At 58.3% G+C, this 24,145-nt stretch overlaps 2 protein-coding genes across 3 annotated transcripts in view; one reads left to right on the top strand and one right to left on the bottom strand.

Annotated features, from left to right (window-relative positions):
- The first annotated feature begins 382 nt into the window (after positions 1–382).
- On the top strand, positions 383–15,401 carry LOC111162286 (ATPase sarcoplasmic/endoplasmic reticulum Ca2+ transporting 1). Of its 2 annotated transcripts, XM_022526588.1 has the most exons (22): positions 383–688; positions 1,036–1,053; positions 1,460–1,542; positions 2,955–3,059; positions 3,750–3,888; positions 5,784–5,864; positions 6,733–6,818; positions 6,974–7,271; positions 7,388–7,554; positions 9,050–9,138; positions 9,413–9,515; positions 9,729–9,860; positions 11,228–11,350; positions 11,453–11,671; positions 12,378–12,713; positions 12,853–13,073; positions 13,175–13,377; positions 13,573–13,658; positions 13,751–13,884; positions 13,999–14,116; positions 14,285–14,402; positions 15,120–15,401. In XM_022526588.1, the coding sequence occupies exons 1-22, from the start codon at positions 571–573 to the stop codon at positions 15,143–15,145; spliced, it is 3,003 nt and encodes a 1,000-aa protein (XP_022382296.1). In that variant the 5' UTR covers positions 383–570; the 3' UTR covers positions 15,146–15,401. The 2 variants fall into 2 exon arrangements, with proteins under 2 accessions (XP_022382296.1, XP_022382295.1); XM_022526587.1 differs by lacking the exon at positions 15,120–15,401 and having other exon boundaries at positions 14,285–15,098.
- The window catches only part of LOC111162287 (rabaptin, RAB GTPase binding effector protein 2), an 11,431-nt gene continuing 2,642 nt past the window's right edge, over positions 15,357–24,145 (bottom strand). The window contains exons 3-13 of the mRNA XM_022526589.1: positions 22,282–22,439; positions 20,015–20,125; positions 19,580–19,927; positions 19,263–19,358; positions 19,046–19,144; positions 18,048–18,203; positions 17,101–17,278; positions 16,943–16,954; positions 16,804–16,859; positions 16,469–16,585; positions 15,357–16,039 (exon numbers count right to left, since the gene is read on the bottom strand). Coding sequence (XP_022382297.1) covers positions 15,938–16,039; positions 16,469–16,585; positions 16,804–16,859; positions 16,943–16,954; positions 17,101–17,278; positions 18,048–18,203; positions 19,046–19,144; positions 19,263–19,358; positions 19,580–19,927; positions 20,015–20,125; positions 22,282–22,439 — 1,433 coding nt within the window. The 3' untranslated portion in view covers positions 15,357–15,937. The remainder of the gene's footprint in view (positions 16,040–16,468; positions 16,586–16,803; positions 16,860–16,942; positions 16,955–17,100; positions 17,279–18,047; positions 18,204–19,045; positions 19,145–19,262; positions 19,359–19,579; positions 19,928–20,014; positions 20,126–22,281; positions 22,440–24,145) is intronic.

Genomic DNA, 24,145 nt, shown 5'->3' with positions numbered 1-24,145 from the left:
AGAAAGAGGTTGGGTGGGAGAGGAGGGAGTCAGGGAAGGAGAAAGGTGGAGGCCCCGGAGTAGGAGGGGAAGAACTGCAGGGAGGACTTTGGAACAGGAAATTCGGTACAACTGAGGAAGTCCAGGCAACTGAGGGAGGGGTCAGCAAAACACAGACAGTGAAGTCTCTCCCTGCCCCCCCTTCCCTGGGGCTGGGGCCACCTTAGCTTCCCTCATGAGTGACATCTCAGGCTGCAGCCCCACTGTTCCCCCTCTGTCAGCAGAAATATCTTTCTTCTGACCCCTCCTGCCAGAGTCTTAGCCAGCCAATCCCTGATCTGGGGGGGGGGGAGAGCCCGGCCCCCCCTACTCCCTCATAAGGACCAGCTGGGGGTTGGGGGGGGCGGCCGGCTGCTGCAAGTGGGACGGGGGTCAGAGCTTCGTGGAAGGAAGAGAAACGTGGCGGGGGGCAGGAGAGAAAAAGCAAAAACCCAAGACAAATAGGCAGGTGGACACCAAGGAAGGCCCCCGAAGCGTGAGAACACCCCCAGAAGGAGCACACCGCCCCCTGGGCCCCAGGAAGGGAGCACAATGGAGGCTGCACACTCCAAGACCACAGAAGAATGTTTGGCCTATTTTGGGGTGAGCGAGACTACAGGCCTTAGCCAGGACCAAGTGAAGCGGCATCTGGAGAAATACGGCCCCAATGGTAAGTGTCCCTTGGAGGAGAGAGAGGCTGGTAACGCCCTCCTGTCCCCCCCACAACACAGACACATACACACACTCACACACTTACACACACTGGAGTCTCTCCCTCCAGAGTACCTTAGGGAAGAGCTGGGTCATGGTCCAGTGACTTCAGGGGGTAAGAGGAGACTAACAAGACAGGGTCCCTGAGACTAGAGTTTTGGGAGGATTTATGGGATGACCTTGGTGAACCTCAGATGCCCTTTTGGTGGCCCGGTTCTCTTACCTTAGCCAGAATCCTGGATGTAGGGGACATTAGACTGAACCCCAAATGAATATGTCCTTTTCTTCTTTTTTTCCCCTGGATAGAGCTCCCCGCTGAAGAAGGTAAGTTACTGGAATCCCTGAGCTCTGTTAATGACCGTCCCCCACCCCACAACCGTGCCCCACTCCCTTCTCCCCACCTTCTCCCTACTGACTCCTGGGGCAAATACCCTCCCCAGAGGTTAGAATCTGGCTAGGGACAGGAGTTTCCACGCACTTTCTCCATGAGGCCTCCAGCCCTTGAGCAACTGACTGCCCACCACCACTTTGAGGGGCCTGTGTCTGGACTCCTGGCGAGCTCCCTCAGTCCCTTCTCAGTACCAAGCAGCCTGCTCATCCGCCCAGAACCTTCCTGCTCAGGCTGGAAGGCCACTCTCAGTCCCTGGATCCCAGCCTGCACTTAGAGTCCCAGCCATCATCCACCAGACCTTAACCCGAGGGGGCCGCCCTCCTCTGCCTCTCCCCCCAGGGAAGTCCCTGTGGGAGTTGGTGGTAGAGCAGTTTGAAGACCTCCTGGTGCGGATCCTTCTTCTGGCCGCCTGCATTTCCTTCGTAAGTGTGGGCAGGCATCTGGGGGCTGGCCGGGGTGTGGGTTGGGGGTCTGAAGCATCTATGGGCGCGGGGGCTCCGGCTCCTCGGCTCCAATGGTCCAAGCCCTCAGCATCCTCTTCCCGAGACCAGAACTGAGGGGGCTGGGGGAGGGGGGCGCTGATGCGCATATGCCTTGGTCCTCCTCCACACCCCACAGGCAGGTTTTATTTTAAGCTTTAAGGGTGTTCTCAGCCAAAACACTGAAGCTAAGCCACCCCCGCAGCTTCAAGGGCTTCAAGGGCTCGGGTTACCCCCCAAGCGCCGGTCTCCCCAGCTCAGCTCAGGGTCGGACTCGGCTGAGCTCCGGCCACCACTACTCCCGGCATGCCCCGGGGCGCGCAGCCGCTCCACCAATCCCCGAGCCTCCCGGAGCCCCCGCCCCGCCCTCCTGACGCTGATTGGTCGCGGCAAAGACTCCCTCCCAGAGGCGGGAAAGAGCTGCTGGTGTGAGGGTTCCTCCAAGTGCGTCCGAAGCGCAGCCAGACCCCTCACCTGTCCCCGGGCTTCGCTGCCCACCGCCCATCAGGCCTAGAACTCCTGGGGGCCCCCTCCTCACCCGCCCGGCCTGACCTTGCCCGTCCTCCCCCGGGCCCCTCACAGCCGCAGGGCTGCCACCTCTCTGGCCCCGGAGCTCCCCCCACCCCACCCCAGCACCCACCACCCAGCAGCCTGCTTGCCTCTTGGAGTTTCTTCCTTAACATCTTAGCCCCGCCGGAAGACAAGACTGGGGGCAAAGAATTCCCCCCTGTGCCCTGGTCTCCTTCATGGAGGCCCTGTGGGTCCCTGAGTACTAGCTGGCAGGGCCTCCCTTCTCCCTTCTCAGATTTGCTCCTTGACATTTGCCTGTGGCTGTTGCCTGGCAGTGGCAACAGCTGGGGTGGGGTGTGTACTGGAGGCCCCGTAATACTATCCCCCCTCCTGCTCCCTCATGAAATTGGAGCTTCCCTGCTTTGGGCTGTTGGGGAGGGCTGTAGGCCCCCCTCCCCCCTACAGTGTCTGCAAGGACCACAGGGTTTTCCCTATGGAGTTCTGGCTCCCATGGGATGGATGTGGCTGTTGGGGGTCGTTGGTCTGTGTGTCCCGTGAGCTTTGCTTACAGGCCAACAGCCCGGCCAGGGAAACCCAAAAGCATTCCCAGTTAAACCCCGAGCTGTGCATGTCTACACCCTCTGGTTCCCGCTGCAGGAGAGCAGTGGCAGCGCCCGTGTGAGCCTGCGCTTTGGAGCCTGTAGGACCTCAGACCAATGAGGGGCTGCAGTATCCCCGCGATGCCCAGCCCCGTCTGCTCCTGCGCACGTTCCTGTCCTCATCGCCCCGTCCTTATGTGTTGGAAGGGCTTTATCACTGTTAGTCTCCCTTCCCCCTCTCCACAGGTGCTGGCCTGGTTCGAGGAAGGCGAAGAGACCATCACCGCCTTTGTGGAACCCTTTGTCATCCTCTTGATCCTCATTGCTAATGCCATCGTGGGGGTTTGGCAGGTTAGCCATGACCCCGCCTCACTCCTTCCCATCCTGACCCTAAACGTGAAGCCAGCCTCCCTCCCAGTCTCCTCCTCCTCCGTCACTTCCTTTGGGAAGTGTTCTCTGTTCCTAATGCCCAGTTTGGAAAGGGGACGGAGTGCGGGAAAGAGACAGGAGACCGGTGTTGCCACTGTCACCAACTGGCTCTGTAATCCAGGACGTTTCCTTCCCCCTCTCAGCCTCAGTGTCCTCCCTCATAAAATGGGGCTAATCATCCTGCCCCTGGGTTGTGCTGAGATGGAAAAAGATGATGTTTGTGGAGTTACTAGCCCTGTATGCCTGGCATATAGTAGCAGGTCTATCAATGCCAGCTTGATTTTCCTTCTCGTCCTTTATCACCCTCTACTTTTCCTGTCCCTTGATTTCTGATTTTCTTTGATTCTCTTTTTTTGTCTCCCCTGAACCTCCTTGCCTGTCTTAGGCCATAAATGACAGTTTCCTCAGCACACACGCCTACCCTCCTGCGGGGTTTGTCTGCTCCCTGATGCCAGGAGCCAGGACTGTGTGACCGGCCCTTTCCTCTATCATGTCCCTGTTTCCCCCAGGACTCTGGCCCCTGGCCGTCCTGATCCTCCCTGGCCAGTCCCCTCCCATTCCACAACCTTCCTCCCTTTGCTGATTCCCCTCTCCTCCACCCTGTCCTTCCAGGAGCGTAATGCAGAGAACGCCATCGAGGCCCTGAAGGAATATGAACCCGAGATGGGGAAAGTCTACCGGGCCGACCGCAAGTCAGTACAAAGGATCAAGGCTCGGGATATTGTACCCGGGGACATCGTGGAGGTGGCCGGTGAGTGATGGGAGTGAGTGGTCCAGGTAGGGAGGCCTTGACCTCGAGGCCAAAAGGATGTGTACGGGGAGGGTGGGGGCCCTCTGCTGTCTGGGAGGTAGCCGGGATGGCGAAGCCTTTGCTTTTCCTTCTCAGACTCCTCAGGAGGTCACCCCAGGGCACTGTGGCCAGAGAAGCCCTCCCTGTCAGAGTCTCAGCAGGAACAGCCAGTCCTGTCCCTGACACTCCAGGCGGACCCCCTGCTCCCCCTCCTCTCACCCAGCACTTGCAAGCAACAGGTGGAGCCTAGTTCCTGCCAATGGCACCGTCTCCACCCCCCTCCCGAGGCCTGGCTTCTCTCTCCTTCCACCCACCCCAAGCTTGGTCAGCTTTAAATCTTGACCTCTTGGTGCCCTTGAGGCCTCTTGAAGGGGAAGGAGTGAGGGTAGAAGGGAGGAGGGGGGCCAAAGGCTCAAGCCCCCAACCATGTAAGGGAAACTCAGGCCCTAGCAGGGAGCACGGGACCTGGGAGGAGGGGAGCTCAAGGAGGGGCCCCGCCTCTCCGGTGAGGGACACTTAATGCCTAACCGGGGAGGGGTGGGGGCCGGGTGGCTAAGATTACTGGGATTCTGCCCCCTTCAGCGGTTTTCATATTTGCCCTGTGCAGGCCTTCCCTCATCTCCAGGCCCCTGGCAGAGGGGAAAGTATCTAGGTCCGCTTGCCTCCACTAGACGCCCCAGTTGCCACCACGGGAGGCCTAGGGAGAGGGAGGGAGGGCGGGCTGAAGACCCCAGGGCACCATCACAGGCCCGTCCGGCCACAGTGACAGTTCAGAGTCAGCGCCATGAATGTCTATAAATATCGCTTGGGCTTGGGTGACAGGGTGTCCCGCCCAACTCTGTCTCCGACCTCCTCCCTCCTCCCTCCTCCGTCAGCTTCCTCTGGCACAGGAGGAGGAACCTTAGAAACAGGGAAAGGAAAGCAGCCCAATGAACCCCAGCCCCAGTACCATCCATGGGATCGGGAGAGATGAGCAGAGGCCCTGGGAGGCCATTAGCCTCTACAAAGGCCCTGAAGTCTGGTGGGGGAGGCAGACGTCATCAGCCTTGTCAGCCTACCTGCAAGGTGGTTTCCTGGACTGACCCCTCCTGGGCATCTCCTGTGGCCTGCTCGGCCATTCCTTCTCTCCTGCCAGTCTCCCCAACTCACTCACCTCACCCACCGTGGCTTCATGCCTTCCCTCGGGTGTGCAACCCAGGGCCTGGCACGTTTCTGCAGGGCGGTCTCTGCCAGGCCCTGCAGGACCTCTTCCCCCGATGCCCCTGCAGCTTCTCCCTCTCCTCCTGCCTTCTCATCCTTCCTTCAGGCTCTACCTCTTGTCCTGCTCTGCACAGATTTTTCTCCATTCTTGTATTTTCTCCGGTTTCTTCCTGTTCCCCTACCCCTGTCCCCGCTGTGACTCCGTGGCCTCCTCTCCCCTCTGAGGTGTGTCTCTCAAATTCACCCACTTTCTTTTAGTTTTTTTCTTGCCCTCCTCTCCCCACCTTTCTACCTCTTGTTTCCGTCTCTATTTTGCTGTCTCATTACACAACTGGATGGTTCCTAATCTTCCCTTCAGCGGCTCAGCGTAACTGTTTATTGAGCATGTGCTATGTGCCGTGCACTAGGCCCTCTCACGGGCTCACAGCCGAGGGAGGAGAGAAAGGCAACAGGGGCAGTTGGAATGAGTGTTGATGGGGGATGCTTGCTGGGGCTATGGGAGCCTACGCCAAGGGCCTGACTCAAGCCCGGGGAGGGCACCCTGCCCCGGTGACCCGAGGAACCAGGTGAGGTAGTCAGACAAAGATCGGGCTTTCCTCGGGAAGGAAGAAACCTCCTTTCTCGACTGACTTCACTCTCATCTACTCTCTCCACAGTGGGGGACAAAGTCCCCGCCGATATCCGCATCCTCGCCATCAAATCCACTACGCTCCGGGTTGACCAGTCCATCCTGACAGGTTTGGCGGGCCGGGTGGGAGGATGCTTGAAGGGGGCGTGGGGAAGAGGTGGGGAGTTCAGGGGAGACACAGGGATGAAGCTCCAGGTGGATGAAAGAGAACAGCCAGCCCCCTCCTGGCTCTCTGGCGCCCGTGACGTCAGCACAGCCCACCTTGGTTTACCATCATAAGCCTGAAACACAAGGGGTCATGGGAGAGGGCAGGACGTTTGTGCCTGTTCTCCAGATGGTCATCGACCCCGTATTTCCACATGGACATTCAGACACCCAGAGAGCTGTCTTGTTGCCTCAAAACCACACCACCCCCCTCCTGCCCTGAGTGAGGACCCATAGATTCTAGAACAAGCTGAAGGGTCTGGATGCACTTACAACCATAGCTGCTTCGGTTTCTTCACTGCGAGAGAGAAGGTGAAGAGCCAGCGAGCCTTCCCTGTAGTCCAAGGAGGCAAGGCCGGGGGGGTCCCCTGACCCCCTGCCTAGTGGCGAGAGGAAGGCATCTCCTTCCCTGGAAGGTGCTCTGTCGTTGACTGTGCCCCTTGCCGTGAAAAAGCTTCTTTCGCTTTCGCCAAGACCTGGTTCTGAAGTCTATGTATTATCGTCTCCATTTTACAGCGAACAGAGGTTAAGTGATCCCAAATTATGCAGCTTATAAGTGGTCGAGCTGGGGCTCAGGTCAAGGTCTTCTTACTCCAAGTGCGTTGGATTTCCCTGACTCCAGTGGCTTTGGCCAGAGTTCAGCTTCCTCCAGAACGGTTGCTAGGTCCTTACCAGGCCCTGTCCTACCACGCAGGGCCAGAGTTAGGGGCAGAAAGGATGGGAGGAGGGAGGCCATGATGTCATCTGAAAACCTCTTGGCTCCTTCTCGGCAGGCGAGTCCGTATCTGTCATCAAGCACACAGACCCTGTTCCTGACCCCCGAGCTGTCAACCAGGATAAGAAGAACATGCTTTTCTCGGTGAGCCACGCCGGGCCGGCTGTCACGCGCCCGAGCCAGAGGCCCCTGTGGGGGAGAGACACGGCTGCGTGAGGCGAGATGAGGACCGCCGCTGGGAGGGTGCCGTGGGGGGGTTGCCTCTCGCCTGACTGCTCGCCTCTCGGCCGCCCTCCCAGGGTACCAACATTGCCGCTGGCAAGGCCTTGGGCATCGTGGCCGCCACGGGTGTGAGCACTGAGATTGGGAAGATCCGTGACCAAATGGCCGCTACGGAGCAGGACAAGACCCCCCTGCAGCAGAAGCTGGATGAGTTCGGGGAGCAGCTCTCCAAGGTCATCTCCCTCATCTGCGTGGCCGTCTGGCTCATCAACATCGGCCACTTCAACGATCCTGTCCATGGCGGCTCCTGGTTCCGGGGGGCCATCTACTACTTTAAGATCGCCGTGGCCCTGGCTGTGGCTGCGATCCCAGAAGGTGTGGCAGGCTCTCTTTCTCCTCCCATGGGCTGATCGAATCCGCAGAGGCCCCCTTTCCCAGTCGGGTAACATTTGCTGGCTCCAGGCCTCACGTCCTCCCCTTCCTCCCCACAGGCCTTCCTGCAGTCATCACCACCTGCCTGGCCTTGGGCACCCGGCGGATGGCAAAGAAGAACGCCATTGTGAGGAGCCTGCCCTCCGTAGAGACTCTGGGCTGCACCTCCGTCATCTGTTCTGACAAGACGGGCACCCTCACCACCAACCAGATGTCTGTGTGCAAGGTCAGGGAAGGATGGGGGTCTCCCACTCCCAAGACGGCCTTTGGGGTGACACAAGCCCTCCAAAGATGGGGTCAGACCTTCATCCCTGGCAGCTTCTCCCCCTGGCCAGGAAAGGAAATGCGCAGAGGGCCAGTATAGGTCGCCACCCTTCCAGCCATGAAAAGGACGAGCGAGGGCCCCTCTGGCTCCCCCCGCCCCCCGGACTAGTCCTCCGTGGCAGGGCCTGGGCGGCGCGGGCACACTGATCTTGAATAGCATTTCCTAAACCGGAGCACTTAACCCCTTTGGCAGTCTGGACCTCCTCTCAGGATGATAGTTTAGATGTAAAAAATAAAACACACAGGGCTACGGAGTAAAAAACTACACTGGGCTACAGAGGAAACCAACGACAAATACGGTCAGCCAAATATCTTAAAAATACATTGGCGATGCGTTCGCACTTCTGCTTCGGGACAAATGCATTCCGCAGCAGGCCCAGCAGTGGGTGCCCAAGCAGTCATGAGCCTGCTGGCTATTTTGAGGGCTCTGAGTGCGATCTGATGGGGGAAGGAGCTGTGGGCCTGTTGCTGGCGGTCATAGGCGTTGCTAATATCGATGTGGTCTGCTGACTGCGTTCGTGACTGAGAGGAAATGCTCAATGTCAGAGAGAAAATAAGAGCTGTCATTTCTCCCCCGCAAGTTTCCAGACATCTTGGCAGGGGGATTGGGGGTGGGGGGTTCATTCAGGGACCCCAGGCAAAGAACCCCTGCCGTAAACCGAGTTCCGTGAAACAGCACGTCCTGCATCGATTGCCGTTCTGAGACTCAGGGCTGGCGGTCAGAGAGGGCGAGAAGGGCTGTACCGTGCGCTCCCTGGGGAGACCTCCGTGCTTGCTTGCACTTGAAAGCCTCAGAGCAGGCTGACCATCAAGCGGTGTGGGGGGGTGCCCCTTCATCTAAGCCAGGGTTTTTGTGCACTTACTTGACCACAGAACCTTTGTCTGTCAGAGCTCTTCTGAAGCCCCATCCCTCCCGTGCTGGGTGTAGTTCAGGGTGGGCGGCTCCTCTCCAGGACCTTCCAAAGCCCAGGCTTCCAAGCCAGACCACAAGCTCCTGCCCTGTTCCCTAAAAATGAGTTGATGGCCCTCATTCGAAAGTCAAGAGATTGCACAGGAAAATAACCGGGATTTCTGGCTCTTCCTGCAAAACAGGAAGATCTGGCCGTGAGCGGCTGGAACGACAGCTGGGCCACAGGCTCTCCTGCACCTCACCATGCATGCCTCCTTTCACTGACTCATCCAAGGTGGGCCTCCAGGGTGGCCTGCAGAACTAGGGACTTTTGTTCGGGGGCCATAAGCACCGAACATGGAGGATGATGGCAAGGGAGTGGCAGGAGTCTCTCTTCATCTCTGAGGGCAGCTGGGAGAGAGATGGGGCACCTGCCTCCCCTCGGTGCCGACTGCCTTTGGGGATGCTGAGAGCTGGACATCTGTGCCCATGGCCCCTCTCCCTGCAGATGTTTATCATCGACAAGGTGGACGGAAATGTCTGTGTCCTGAACGAGTTCTCCATCACTGGTTCCACTTACGCTCCAGAAGGAGAGGTGTAAGTTCCCTGAAGTCCTTTCTTTGTCTCCTCATGCCCCCTGCAGACACCTCCCCGCAACACCTCTCTCCTGGGGGCATCCCTATAGTTTTATCTTCCTTTCTCTCTCCTCTTCCTTCCCTGACCTTGTTCTCTCTCCCGCCTGATTGAGCTCCACATTGGTAGCCATGTCCCCAGCTGTCCCTCGCCACTTTCCCCATGTTCTCTCTGCATCTCGGTCCCTATTCTCCTCTACCTGTCTCTTTTCCTTCCTTCCTCCCCACCCTGCTGCCAGCTTGAAGAATGATAAGCCCATCCGCTCAGGGCAGTATGATGGGCTGGTGGAACTGGCCACCATCTGTGCCCTCTGCAATGACTCCGCCTTGGACTTCAATGAGGTAACCTCTCCTTTCCTGACACAGTCCCCTTCCAACCGGCCGAGGCAGGGCCTCCTCACCAGGCCCCGTGGGAAGGGGATGCTTTTTACCGAGGCCTCTCCTGGGTGGGAAGGGGAGGGAGTGGCCAGCCCCATTCCCGTTCTAGGAGGAAAGTGGAAGCAAGGGGCTGGCAGTGCCCAGCACTTACTTCCTCTTCCTCCTCTGTCCTCTCAGACCAAAGGTGTTTACGAGAAGGTGGGTGAGGCCACTGAGACGGCACTCACCACCCTGGTGGAGAAGATGAATGTATTCAACACTGACGTGAGAAGCCTCTCAAAGGTGGAGAGGGCCAATGCCTGCAACTCGGTGAGCCTGGGCGCTCCCTCCCATGGGGTCCTTCTTCGTCCCGGGTCACACAGGCTAAGACCCAGGGAACCTCGGGGGGCAGAGGCCGCCAGTTCGGCTGGGCAGGGCTCCGTGCCCCATGCCAGGACCCTAGCCAGTACGGGCAGCCGGCCTCAGCTGTTCTTGGCCAGGCCGACTTTGGGTAGGCCCTCCTGCCCCTGACCGATGCACCCTCGCCACTATCTCGCCACAGTCCCCCTCTATGATACTGCCTCCTGATGTGTCCCTGGCTGGAGGGAAGGCATTGGGCACAGGCCTTGGCCACCCATCGTGGTGCTTCCCTTGTCCAGATGAACAAACCCCACTCTGTTCCTCTCTGAGACTTTGCTATTAATGTTTCTTCAATGTGTATATTGCGCTCCTCTTGCATATTTTGTTCTCCACATCGCTCATTCTTTTGTTTTGTTTTTTTTTGTATATGCAAGATGCTCATTGCTGCCTTTTTTTTTTTAAGATTTTATTTATTTATTTGACAGACAGAGATCACAAGTAGGCAGAAAGGCAGAGAGAGGAGGAAGAGAAGCAGGCTCCTGCTGAGCAGAGAGCCCGATGCAGGGCTTGATCCCAGGGTCCTGGGATCATGACCTGAGCTGAAGGCAGAGGCTTTAACCCACAAGCCACCCAGGCGCCCCTAGTTGCTGCTTTACTTAATAAGACAAGAATAATGAAAACACATAAATATCTCTCATTAGAGAGCGTGTAAGAAATTTACAAATGCTAATATAAACATCACCTTATCTCTTATTCATTGTTACTTTTACACTTGTTTTCTCTTGAAGTCTCTATGATGCATTGGGTGGAAAAGGGCTCGCATTCAATTTTGTGGCATGTTTGTTACTATGTGCCAGGCACTGGGTCTGTATTGTCCAATAGCATGTGCCTAGGAGCCCACATGTAGTTATTGCAATTTAAATTAATTAAGACAAGATAAAAGTAAAAACTCACCTCTTCGGCTGCACCAGCCACATTTTTCCATGCTGAATAACCGTGCTCAGTGGCACCATATTGGATGGTTCTGATTACAGAACATTCCCATCACCACCGAAAGTTCTAGATGGTGCCATACTGTGCCATCCTGTTTTAGTTGTGCTTTAAACTGGACACTGTAAGAAAGCCACAGCACCGGTCTTGAAGCTCTCTCCGTTTGTGCTATAGGTACCAGATGGAGCCCCAGTCTGAGACTCGGCTTGTGGTCTGCTCTGACCTCCAGATCCTTTTTGACTATATTTTATGGGGTCTGGGACTCTGCCTTTCTATGATGCAGCATCATCATTCTTATCCCACCAGTCTCATGTCTGGCCTCTCCCTCTCTGTCTCCTCTTTCCCAGGTGATCCGCCAGCTAATGAAGAAGGAATTCACCCTGGAGTTCTCCCGGGACAGGAAGTCCATGTCTGTCTACTGCTCCCCAGCCAAATCCCGGGCTGCTGTGGGCAACAAGATGTTTGTTAAGGTCAGAAATCAGAAATCTTCTTCCCAGTCCTGGAGCCCTCTCCTATCCCTGCCCTCCATCATTGAAAGAAAGGGGTCCCTGAAACCTTGCCTGGTCTCCTAGGGTGCCCCTGAGGGGGTCATTGACCGCTGTAACTACGTGCGAGTTGGCACCACCCGGGTGCCCATGACGGGGCCGGTGAAGGACAAGATCATGTCAGTGATCAAGGAGTGGGGCACTGGCCGGGACACGCTGCGCTGCCTGGCCCTGGCTACCCGAGATAGCCCCCCAAAGCGAGAAGAGATGATCCTGGATGACTCTGCCAGGTTCATGGAATATGAGGTGAGTGGACAGAAGCCCCCCTTGCCCCAGAGTCATCTGCCTCCCCTGGCTCTGCCCACATAGTGTCCTGCTGCATCACAGGCCCTAGAGTCACAGGGAAGAACCTAGAATCTGGGAAGGACCGTAGGAACCATCTAGTGAGTCCAGGGCTGCTCTGCCAGTGGCCGTGAACCTGTCCCAGATGAGGCAAGGCACTTGCCTCCAGACTAGAGACCCATGTGGTCCCCGGGCATCCTCAGTTCAGTCCCATGTTTCCCTGATAAGATATTCCTAATGCAAGAGCGGGGCTAGACCTGCACTCTGGTACATGGGCCTTACCTTGCTGCAGACCAGCTCTCCAAAGGGCACCCGAGTCCATTCTTTCGTTTTCTTGTCGGGACCCAGTGGCCCGGCAGGTAGCCTGAATTTGCTTAGGCCTGTAGACCCAGTGAGTGGCCCCTCCAAAAGCAGAAACCACTGCCCTAACTCCCGGGTCTAGCTCTTTCCTTGAAATATCCACGGGCGGCCACCTCTGCTGGGCCGGGCAGTGCCACATCCCCAGGCACACACATGAGCAAGGTACATCTCCCGCCCCTGGGCTTACGAGGCCCCACTGAGATTTGCACACCTGGCCCCATCTCCCATCATCACTCCGGCCCCCCAGCTTCCTCCCTGGCTCATTTCCCGAGTCCCTCCCTGACCCTGTTGCTCTCTGGCGTCTCCCCAGACGGACCTGACGTTCGTCGGCGTGGTGGGCATGCTGGACCCACCCCGCAAGGAGGTCACAGGCTCTATTCAGCTGTGCCGGGACGCCGGAATCCGAGTCATCATGATCACTGGGGACAACAAGGGCACGGCCATTGCCATCTGCCGGCGCATCGGCATCTTTGGGGAGAATGAAGAGGTGACTGACAGAGCCTACACCGGCCGGGAGTTCGACGACCTGCCCCTGGCTGAGCAGCGGGAGGCCTGCCGCCGTGCCTGCTGCTTCGCCCGTGTGGAGCCGTCCCACAAGTCGAAGATTGTGGAGTTTCTGCAGTCCTACGATGAGATCACAGCCATGGTGAGCGGACGGTGGGGCTGTACTGCTGGGGGGCACGTTGGGGGGCGCCCTGGGCACCTGAGCAGCACGAGGGAGGTTCAGCCCACCAGGAAGGGCTATGTGCAAGGATTTGCGTCCCACCTTCTCGTTCTGCCCTCAGACAGGTGATGGGGTCAACGACGCACCTGCCCTGAAGAAGGCTGAGATCGGCATTGCCATGGGATCTGGCACTGCCGTGGCCAAGACGGCGTCCGAGATGGTGCTGGCCGACGACAACTTCTCCACCATCGTGGCCGCGGTGGAGGAGGGCCGCGCCATCTACAACAACATGAAGCAGTTTATCCGCTATCTCATTTCCTCCAACGTGGGCGAGGTGGTCTGGTGAGTGGCCAGGGCGGGAGGCTGGCCCTGGGGACCGGTGGGGGTGGTGCTGCCCATGGGTCAGGAGGCAGGACAGATATGTGACCGCCTCCTTCTGGCAGCATCTTCCTGACCGCCGCCTTGGGGCTGCCCGAGGCCCTGATCCCCGTGCAGCTGCTGTGGGTGAACTTGGTGACTGACGGGCTCCCAGCCACAGCCCTGGGCTTCAACCCGCCAGACCTGGACATCATGGACCGGCCCCCCCGGAGCCCCAAGGAGCCCCTCATCAGTGGCTGGCTCTTCTTCCGCTACATGGCGATTGGGGGTGAACAAGATGGATGGAGGACCCCCTACTCCTTCCCAACCCTTGGGACTAACCCCCAGGGTGGCACACCCACTTCCCTAGCATGGCCGCCCCAGTGGGCCCTCTTCCCCAACGAGCCGTTCGTGGCTGTGAGCCCTCTTGACACCTCCCGTCTCCCCAGCCATGACCCCAACTCCCGTCTTCTGTCTACCGCAGGCTACGTGGGTGCAGCCACCGTGGGAGCGGCCGCCTGGTGGTTCCTGTATGCAGATGATGGGCCTCACGTCACCTACAGCCAGCTGGTAGGGAGGACAGAGGAGGGAGGAGGGTGGGGAGCAGGGGGGAGGCGTGGAGGCGCCTGTGGGATCCCAGCTCCTCACCCCTCCCCCTGCAGACTCACTTCATGCAATGCAACGAGGAAAACCCTGACTTTGAGGGCCTGGACTGTGAGGTCTTTGAGGCCTCCGAGCCCATGACCATGGCCCTGTCCGTGCTGGTTACCATCGAGATGTGCAACGCTCTCAACAGGTGAGGGCTGCACGCCCGCCCCTGCCGCTGCTGTGCCCTCCGCCTTCCTCTCTGTGCTCACTACTGCTTTCTGCTGTCCTCCACCCCGGGCTCCACTCGGCCTCCCCTTCGCAGCCTGTCTGAGAACCAGTCCCTCGTGCGGATGCCCCCCTGGGTGAACATCTGGCTGGTGGGCTCCATCTGCCTCTCCATGTCCCTCCACTTCCTCATCCTCTACGTCGACCCTCTGCCGGTGAGCCCTCTGGGGCCGGGACCCACCATTCTGTGCCCCTCCAGGAGCCTCTCTGGGCTGCAGTGCAGACAGAGGGAGGAGGGAGTTAGGCTGGGGTGGTCTGGGGCTCCTGCCTGGCCCCTCCTGAGAGGGACACCGGTCCTCACCACCCTCCACCCACCCTCCCAGATGATCTTCAAGCTCCAGGCCCTGGACCTCACCCAGTGGCTCATGGTCCTGAAGATCTCATTTCCAGTCATTGGGCTCGATGAGCTCCTCAAGTTCATTGCTCGGAACTACCTGGAGGGTAAGTCACAGCCCTCCTCTGAGCCCTGTTTGCCCCCGGTCCCCCCATAAGCCCTCCCTCTGCGCTGCGAAGGCGACCGCCCCCCCTTCCTTTTCAGCGGGGTGCCCTGGCCCCTAGAGGATCAACGTCCTTTCCCTGAGCCCCCATGCCTCTGAGCCTGGGCAGGCGCCCGCAGCCTCCTCAGCCCTCTTGGCCCTCCACGGCTGCCTCCACCCTTCGTAACTCTGTCTCTCTGTCCTCTCTGGCCATAGGATAGCCCGTTTCCCCTTCCTCCATCTCTTTGAACCGTGTCACAGGTATCGCCCTCTTCTCGCCCTCGCCCCAGCTGCTGTGCCCGCCCCCACGCACTCCCCTCTCCTCCTCGGTGGCACCCGAGGTCACTAGCGCTCGCTGTCCCCCCGCACCCCGTATTCCTCCCCCCCTGCTGCCGCTGCCACGGCCAGGCTTCCTGGCGGGGCGGGCCGCTGTCCTGACTCTGTGGGTCCGCCCAGCAGCCGCGGGGCTGCGCTGCGCTGCGCTGCGCTGGGCTGTCCGCTGCGGGGGGGCTGCAGGGCTGGGGAGGAGTGGGGCCAGGACACAGGTGAGTCTGGGAGTTGCGGGGGGGGGCTGCACTGACCCTCCAGGTGAGTGTGTGGGCGTGGAGGCCTGGAGAGCCCGGGAGGGACTCTTCCTCTCCCCTCCTGCCCTCCTGCCCTCACTCTTCCTTTCTCCTTCCAGATCCCGAAGATGAAAGAAGGAAGTAACCAGTCCTTCTGCCCCTTCTTCCCCGCCCCAATAGTGACGCATCTTCAGCCAGAGCTGTGGCACAGACTCCCACGTCCCCTCCACTCCCCGACATTTTTCTGTTTATAAACACGAGGGTCCCTCTCCCTCCTCCCTAGCCCGTCTTCCCTTCTGCTCTTGAAAAACCTCCCCTCCCCGACCCCATGGGGCTTGCAGGGACAAGGCGACGGATTGAGCTGAGCTGCTTATTTATTGAAAATAAATGACAGAAAAGTCTGGTCTTGCCTCCGTGCACATCTTGGGGCCTGGGTCAGGCCCCCGGGGACAAGCGTCTTAGTGTCATGCAGTCCGGAAAGCAGCGGCCTGTCCCAGGTTGCGCATGCGGAGGGACTGGCTGCCACAGGCTGGAGGCCCCCAGCCACCACCCGCAGCTCGGCTGTGCCTCAGGGAAGGGACAGCGCTGTAAGAGGCACAGCCATTAGTCTGGCTCGGGGGACAGCGGCAGGAGGGTTGGGACCCAAGAGGCAGCATGGCAGCCAGAAAGCCGCAAGGCGAAGTCTACACCTTTGGTTCCTGGAGGGGGCTGGGACTCCCAGCCAGGTGTCCTCCTTGGGAGCAGAAGGCCAGACACCCTGGGAGGAGGAGCTGAAGAGACAGCACAGTGGTGGCCCCATCCTCTTAACCCCAAGCTTGGAGGGGACAAAGACTCTATCTATCCTGAGACACCACCCCTCCCCCCCGCCAAAGCCCAGGCTTCTTGTTTCCGGGGCGGGGAAAGGCAGTCTCCACAGGGGTGGGCAGCTTCCAGCCCCTCAGTTGTCCTTGACGTCCCTGATGTCCCTGAGGGGCGCCTCACCCAGGATACTACGCACTTGCTCCAGACTTTCTGCCTGGCGGATCTGCTCCAGGCGCACCTGTGGGGTCCGGTGAGGGAGGAAGAGGGCCCTTGGTGGGGAAACGCGGCCTCCATCCCCACCTGCCAGCCCTGCCAAGGGCAAGGGCCTGGGACCAGTCTACCCACGGGCCCCACCTTCCCCAGCTCACAGTGAAACCAGGATTCAAGGGAAGAAACGGGTCCTAAGAGAGCAGCCTGACCAGTGTGGGCAGGGGCAGGCAGGGGCTGACCCAACCAGCTGAAGGCCAGGCTCGGGGCCGAGGGCTCCACACGTCCCACAGAGATGGGCATGTGAGGTCCCTAAATGCTTCTGAGCAACAGCCCAGGGGGAAGGAGGATGCCAGCCTCGGGAAGTGGACGAGGACCCCCTGATTGGGGGCTGTCCTTGTAGGGCCTAGGCTGAGCCACCTGGATCACGGCTGCCGGAGGGGAAGGGGACACACCGTACCTGCAGGGCCTGGGACAGTCGTACAAAATCTCTCTGGACCTGTTCACTGGTCTCCAGCTCTGCCCGCAGCCGCAGTACCTTTGCCCTCTGTTCTGAGAGCAGGTCTGTGAGCTGGGCCTGGGGGGAAAGGACGCAGGGCTGAGGCCTCGCACTGCATGGGAGGGTGTGTGGCTGGGGACACGCCACGTCTACATGGGGGAGCTCCTTCCACACCACCCCGACTCGGACCTCCTGTGAGGCTGGGCTTCCTGCCACCAGGCGTCATGGGGACAGCAAGGGCAGGAGGGGGCAGGGAGGGCCTCTGTGCTGCCACCCCTCCCGGAGTCCAGCCTCACCTTGCTCTGCTCCTGCTGGACCCGCTCCATCTCCGTCCTCAGGCTGCACAGGGAGGCTGGGAAGTCAGGGGCCAGCTGTCAGGCCCACAGCCTCCCTCCTTCCCGACCCCCCATGGCTGGGCTCCAGCCCTGTACTCACCCTCTAACACCTCTGCGTGGAAAGGAAAAAAAGAGAGGTTAGGGCTCTTCCTTCCTGTACCAGCTCCCCGCTCCCGGTGCCCCAGCGGTGCTCCCCCCGGTGGGAGGTCAGTCTCCCCGGGAGCAAGGCCAGGGGTGGCTCCGCTCCCCATCCCTCACCTGTCTCCTCCCGCTGCACCCTTAGCTGCCCCTCCAGGCTGGCCCTGGCCGCCGTCTCCTCCTCCAGCGCCTCCCGCAGCGTCACGATCTCTATCCGGAGGCGCTCGGCCTCGTGCTCCCGGGCCTGCTGCTGGGCCCGCGCCTCCTGCCTCGTATGACGTACCAGCTGCTGCAGCTCCTGGAGGGGAGGCCGGTCACTGCTAGGGGGCGGGCAGGAGGCCACAGGGGCCACCATCCCGGGGTGGGGTTGGTAGGTTGGGAGGTCACATAAAAGGGAAACCACCTAAGTGCCCAGCATGAGGAGTGGGGGGGACGCACAGAGACAGCAGTGAAGCGTTTCCAGCAGCCAAGCCACCGGGCCTGGAGGACCCCTGGGCACAGCGCCGAGGGAGGGTCCCCCCCAGCATGCCCAGGGCAGGACACCCCTTTGTAAAGCTCAAATAACCCAAGTTAGCTCTCCGATGTCAAGGCAGGCGTGTCTGTGCAATAAAAAAGACACCAAAATCGAGCAAGGGAACGACAAAGGTCAGGACAGCAGCCTGTCAGGGAGCATGGGGAGCGTGCATCAGGGGGCAGCCATCGTGGCTCTCGGGGGCGGGCACAGGGCTTGGGGTCTGGGTTTCATGCTTCTAATGAACTCAGTCAACAAACGCCACACCCAGATCCCTGCCGACAGCTCCTTATAAACCAAGACGACGATCAGTTCAATTTTGTGGATCGTTTAAAGTCGCCGCTTCCTTCGCATCGCACATCCTGCTAACTCCTGTTCTCTGCACGCCCAGGCCAGGAGGGCAGTGTGCTCCCAGTTTTTCAGATGAGGAGTCGAGGGAGCTGGCTAAGGGGACGCAGCGAATACACAGCAGCCCGGGTCTGTCCCAAGGTCCCCTGGCCTTGCTGCGTGTGGAGGGAAAGGGCCCGCACGCTCTCAGCACCCACACGCCCCTTACCGGCACCAAGCTGGGCAGCGACTCCTCGGGGCCCTCCTCCTGCTCTAGATGCCGGGGGGCTGAAGACGGCAGCTGCTCGGCCCGGAGCCCCTGGTTTTCCTCAGTCAGCCGCTTCACCTCGTGGCTCAGGCACTTGTGTGATGTGGCCAGCTCTGCCTGTGGACGGACATTCAGTAGGAGGGGATGAGGGGGACAGGGCGTCGTCAGTGCCCTATGAGGCCAAACCCTGAACCCTCCTCCTGACGGCGCTGATGGCCAGAAAGCCCACACCCTCCTCTGCGGAGAAAGAAAGAAGCATCTTTGACCCCCAGGCTCTTTTTCTTCTTTAAGAAGGCTCCGTGCCCAGTGTGGGGCTCGAACTTGACACCGAGATCAAGAGTCACATGCTCCACCAGCTAGCCAGCCAGACGTCCCTGACCCCCAAGCTCTTTATACACTATGCTCAATGGCTCAGAGGTCATAAGGGGCAGGCCACCTCGAGAGTTCTATTGGGTCCATACGGTCTTAGTTACCAACTTTAAAAGCTTGGTGACATGCAGAAGCACCCGGGTTCCTGGCCTCTTGACAAATCAGAAAACATGGCAACATGGAGCTTTGCACTCCCGTGGGGGGCTCTCATCACAGAGCCGAAGGGCAGCAGAGCCCTGGGCGGGCCTCCAGGCTTGCCACGCTGCTCCCTCCGGTCTACACCTGGCCCGGCTGAATCATTTCCACTTCCTGTCCCGGCTTGGGAAGCACCTGAATTTGGAAGCCTCGCTTTTAAGCATCACTCATGATGCTGTGAGTGAGGTCCTCCCACCTGGATTTCAAAGAGGCCAGGCAAAGGCTCTGAACTTGTGGGCTCTGGAAACCTTTTGTGCACCCAGCCTGACTCCAGGGCGCAGCTGGAGTCACTGGGCTAGGGTGGGGCAGGACAAGTGCCTTGACCTCTCTGCGGGCCCCTCTCAGCCAGTTCCCATCACATGCCTGTTCCTCAGGCCCCGGCCCCGAGCCCTCACCATCTGCAGCTGAACCCGCTCCTGGGCCTGGCTCACAGTCCCCTGCAGGGTCCGCAGCAGCTGCTCTGAGTTCTGGACCTGGGCCAGGAGCACTTGCATCTGTGGGTGGAAGGAGGTGAGGCTGAGGTCGGGGCCAGGAGGCAGGTGGCCAGGGGCCCTGCCGGGGACAGGGAAGGGAAGGGGAGGGGAGTGGCGGGGGTGGCAGAGCGGGCCCCACCTGCTTGGCACAGTCCTCGTTGCTCTGTCTCAGACCCTCCTGCAGCTCGTCCCGCTCCCGGCTGACGCTCTCCAGGTCCTTCTGCAGCTGCCGCCCCTGCCACAGATGCTGGCCTCAGTCTTGGCCTCCGAGTGGAGGCCTGCCTTCTGCACCTGGGGGCGGGGGGTGGGCAGCTCCCAGCTGGCTGCCCTGCTTCTGTTGCCTGATCCCCAGTTCTAGCTCTAGGCGTGCACACAGTAGGGGCTCAGTGAGCATTTCTGGGGAGGAAGAGAAGGATGCGAGCGTCCCCGGCAGGCTGCTCCCCCACCTCTGCTCACCTCCATTTGGAGCTGTTCCCACTGGGTGTCCGGGACAAGCTGGTAACCGGGAGGCGGCAGGTAGATGCCCTCAGGGACCAGGGTGCCCGTGGACACCAGAGAAGCTGTCTCTTCCTGCTCGGGGCTCAGGGCCTGGCGGCTGCGGGGCAGGGACGTGCTGCAGGTCCCGCCGCCAAGGGAGAAGGAAGAGATGGAGGCACCGTCATCACAGTTGTGGGCGAAGGCTTCGGCCGCTGCACCCCCGTCTGCACTCAGGTCCTCGAGAGGCTCCAGTGGGGGCGATGGGTCCCGGGACCGGGGTAGCAACTCCGTGGAGCCGTGCAGGGAAGGGGGATGCCGGGGACGTCTCTAGGGGAAGGGGCAGGGAAGAGGCTGGGGGGCCAGGGTCCCGCGGCGCCACCTCTCCCCACAGCCACCCCCTGACCGCCCCCTCACCTGGATCTCTTGAATCAGCTCCTCTGCCCTGAGCAGTTTCGCCTTCAGCTCCTCTATCTCCTGCTCCATGGGCAGCACGATCTCCCGAAGCTTCTCCGAGTCCTCGTGGGCCTACAGGAAGGGGGTCAGGCAGCAGCAGCCCCCCTCCCAACAGCTGGACACCTCAGGTCTGTTCCAAGCCTTCTCTCTAAGCACATCAGCCCTTGTAATCCTCCCAAGAAGGTACTATCCATCCCCATTTTAAAGATAAGAACACAGAGGCTCTGAGCCTTGCCCAGGTCCCCCAGGAGGCAAAGGGGCCAGGGTCACAATGATCTGCCTGGTGCCCACTCACTCCTCATCCCTTTCTTCCCCAACATCCACTTTCACTGGTTTCTTTTATCACAGACGCTCACATTTGTAGTTGGACACATGCCCTAAAATCTACAACACCATCTACATTTCTTCCTATAACTCCCTATTCCCCCCCTATAACTAAGCATGGCCGCGTGACTAAGTTCCAGCTAATGAGATGTTAATGCAAACTTCCAGGACAACTCCTTAAAGGGAAAGGGTGTGCTTTACTCCTCTTCCTTTTTTGACTGTTAGACTGTGGACATGATGGCTGGCACAGTGGCAGCCATCTTGGACCATAAGGCAAAAAGCTACCTACGGCAAAACAGTGCCATAAGAGGAACCTGGGTTCCTAAGGACTTGTTGAGCTGGTATCAGTCCCAGAATGTCTATCTGCGGACTTTAAAAAAAAAATAAACTTCTATCTTATTTAAGCTACTGTTGATTTGGGTTTTTAAATCTCATCTTAATATGTCCTTTACTTCCCTCCCCGCCACACTGCTGACCATTTCTTTTTGGTCTGTTTTCAGGTCTGGGAACCTGCTGAACACGCAGAGCCAATGGCCTCTGGCCATCTCCACCTGGTTGTCACACAGGCCCCTCTATCCCAAGTATGGCCAAATCTGAACCATTCATAGCACCCGTTTCCCCTCCTGTGGGTGTTAGGTCACCAACCCCGCTATCCAAGGCCACAACCTGCCAGTCTCCCATTTTCTTCTGATCCATGCTGTTTCCACCTCTTGAATCACTCAAAAACCCGTCTCAGGCAGGCTCAGTTTCTAGCCCTCCAGATCCCTATGTGAACAGTTGCAACAGGCCCAAACAAAACAAACATCTCTGGTCCCATCTGAAGCCCCAAAAGACATACAGTGCAGAGGCCCATGCGTTGGGTGGCCAATGGCTGAACACAGGAGGCAGGCCAGGACCGAACTGCCTGACTCCAGGCCTGCTGTCCTTCTGCTCGCTGCACCGGGCTACTGCTCGGCAGGCCCCTCTCCCTCACCCCACTGTGGCCCTGCTCCCTAGGACCGCTGGGAATGCAAGCAGCTGCCTCTGCTGGGAATGCGGGCCGCCAGCCTCCTTTCTTGGGCTATTTTGATCTTTGTCTTTCTACCCAAGGTCTTCTTCCAGAGCCTGTTTCCTCCTGCATGGATGCACCTACCCTACCTCACAGGGCTGCCGTAAGGATCAGACGAGGTAATGACGTGAACTTGCTTTGAAAAACGGAGTTTGGCAAATTAGCTGCCTCCCACGGTCAAGGACACCAGTAATGAAGGGGTGATAAGCCACAGACATTAAGAACAAGAATTTTAGGGGCACCTGGGTGGTTCAGTGGGTTAAAGCCTCTGCCTTCGGCTCAGGTCATGATCCCAGGGTCCTGGGATCGAGCCCCGCATCAGACTCTCTGCTCAGCAGGGAGCGCAGGCTTCCACCTGCTTCCACCTCTCTCTCTCTCTACCTGCCTCTCTGCCTACTTGTGATCGCTACCTGTCAAATAAATAAATAAATAAATAAATAATTTAAAAAAAAAGAACAAGAATTTCAGAACCAGGCTGCCTCAATATTTAAATCCCTCCTCTGCTTTCTTTTGCGTGTAACTTGGGGCGATTTCCTGAACCTCTCTGAACCTCACCTTCCTCATCTGTGAAATGGGTCTAATGGGGAAAGACGGGAGAGGCAGACTCTGTCAAGCAGTGCTCTCAGTGCCTAGAGCATGAGTGCTGTCCTCAAGTGTCAGCTCCCCTCCCCCTGCATCATCTCCTTCACTTTGGAGGCAAACAAACCCAGCCATCCTGCCAGCGAGTGGGAGAGCCAGGACTCTGCCAAGTACAGAGCTACTATGAGCTACACCTACAATTTTTACTGGGTTCCCAGTATTTTTACCAGTGCCCCATGGTCCCCCTGGCTGCCTCAACGTCTTTCCAAACCCCAACCTTTTCCATCTGCTTCTCCAAGGAGTCCAGGGGGTGAGCCCGGGACAGCAGCTGCTTCAGGCGCCCCAGCTCCCTGTCCTTCTCCTCACAGTCCTGCTGCTGCTGCTGCCGCTCCTGCTTCAGGGAAGTGATCTGGGCTTCGTAGCTGCTGATGGAGTCTGGAGAGGCGGGAAAGGGAGAGGAGAGGGAAGGTCAGGCCGCTGGCTCTACCCACGGGTGACGAGTGGGGCTCGCTATCATGGAGAAATGAATCAAACATGAACGCTGACATCAGAAGCCCCCATTCTGATGGGGAAGGCAGCTGTGGAAACAGTTACAATGCAGCAGGCCCCAAGAGGACCATTCCTGGGGCTTCTGGGTCCCAGAAGAAGGAAATCTTCGCTCTGCCTGCCTGGCCATGAGGACGCCACCAGGCAGTGGAGGAGACAAAAGACAGACAGAGTCACGGAGCAGAGGAAAAGGCTCAGAGCTGGGAAAGGGGACGGTGGGTGGGTGGCAGGCTGGGCACGCAGCAAGGCTGGAGTGAAGGTGCCCGAGGAGAGATGCCAGAAAGCGGGGACAGGGTGGCAGTGGACGCCTCCCGAGGCCATGAATGTCACACCAAGGAGTTTGGAATTTATTCTACAGGTGAGTGGGAGGTGGAGATGATGCTAGGTGGAACAGGCCACTTTTTTCTTAAAAAAAATTTTTTTTTCGAGAGGGAGTGTGCATACGTGAGTTGGGGCGGGGGTGGAGAGGAAGAGAGAGACTCTTAAGCAGGCTCCATGCCCAGCACTGAGCACACTGTGGAGCCTGACGAAAGGTTCGATCTCACAACCCTGAGATCATGACCTCGCCGAAATCAAGAGTCAGACGCTTAACTGATTGAGCACCCCAGGCTTAAAGATTGTTTTTTTTTTTAATTTTTAAGGGGTCTCTACACCCAACGTGGGGCTCAAACTCAACCCCGAGATCAAGAGTCACATGCTCCACCAACTGAGCCAGCCAAGAGCCCCAACAGTGTTTATTTGCAGTTATTTATTTTAACATGTACCAACATTAGAACCAAAGGTCTCTTTCCAGACTTCCTGGAAAGACTGCCTGCTTTCTTAGCTCTGTGACCTTAGGCAAGTTATCTAACCTCTCTGGTCCTCATAGCCTCCCCGGCAAAATGGAAACAGATCCTGATTCCAACCTCATGGAGACTGTTATGGAGATTAAATACTCATAAATTGGGGCGCCTGACTGGTTCAGTCAGAAGAGCACGCAACTCTTGATTTTGGGATTGTGAGTTTGAGTCCTACGTTGGGTATAGAGATGACTTAAATAAATACTCATGAAGTATTTAACTCAGAGCCTGGCACATAGTAAGCGCTCAATAAATGTTAACTATTGGGGCACCTGGGTGGCAGAGTCAGTTGAGCTTTTGGCTTCAGCTCAGGTCACGATCTCAAGGTCATGAGATCAAGCCCTGCGTGGGGCTCTGTGCTCAACTCAGTCTGCTTGAGATTCTCCCTCTGCCCTCTGCCCCCTCCCGATCTCTCTCTCAAATAAAAATACATTAAAATAAACATTAAAGTTTATTTACTGGGTGGCTCAGTCAGTTAAGCGTCTGCCTTCAGTTCAGTTCATGGTTCCAGGGTTCTGGGATGGAGCCCCGCATCAGGCTCCTTGCTCAGCGGGGAGCCTGCTTCTCCCTCTGTTTGTGCGCACTCTCTGACAAATAAATAACATTTTTTAAAAAAATAAATGTATGTGAGGTTTTTTTTGGTCTATTTATTTATTTATTTAAAAACATTTTTTTTATTATTTATTTATTTGTAAGAGAGAGAGAGAGCGAGAGCACAGGCAGACAGAGTGGTAGGCAGAGGCAGAGGGAGAAGCA

The sequence above is a fragment of the Enhydra lutris genome, unplaced genomic scaffold (assembly GCF_002288905.1).
Source record: "Enhydra lutris kenyoni isolate GAN:26980312 unplaced genomic scaffold, ASM228890v2 scaffoldscaffold90, whole genome shotgun sequence".
NCBI lineage: Eukaryota > Metazoa > Chordata > Mammalia > Carnivora > Mustelidae > Enhydra > Enhydra lutris.
Note: the sequence above shows the minus strand (reverse complement) of the source record. Positions and strands in the feature narration are given on the sequence as shown.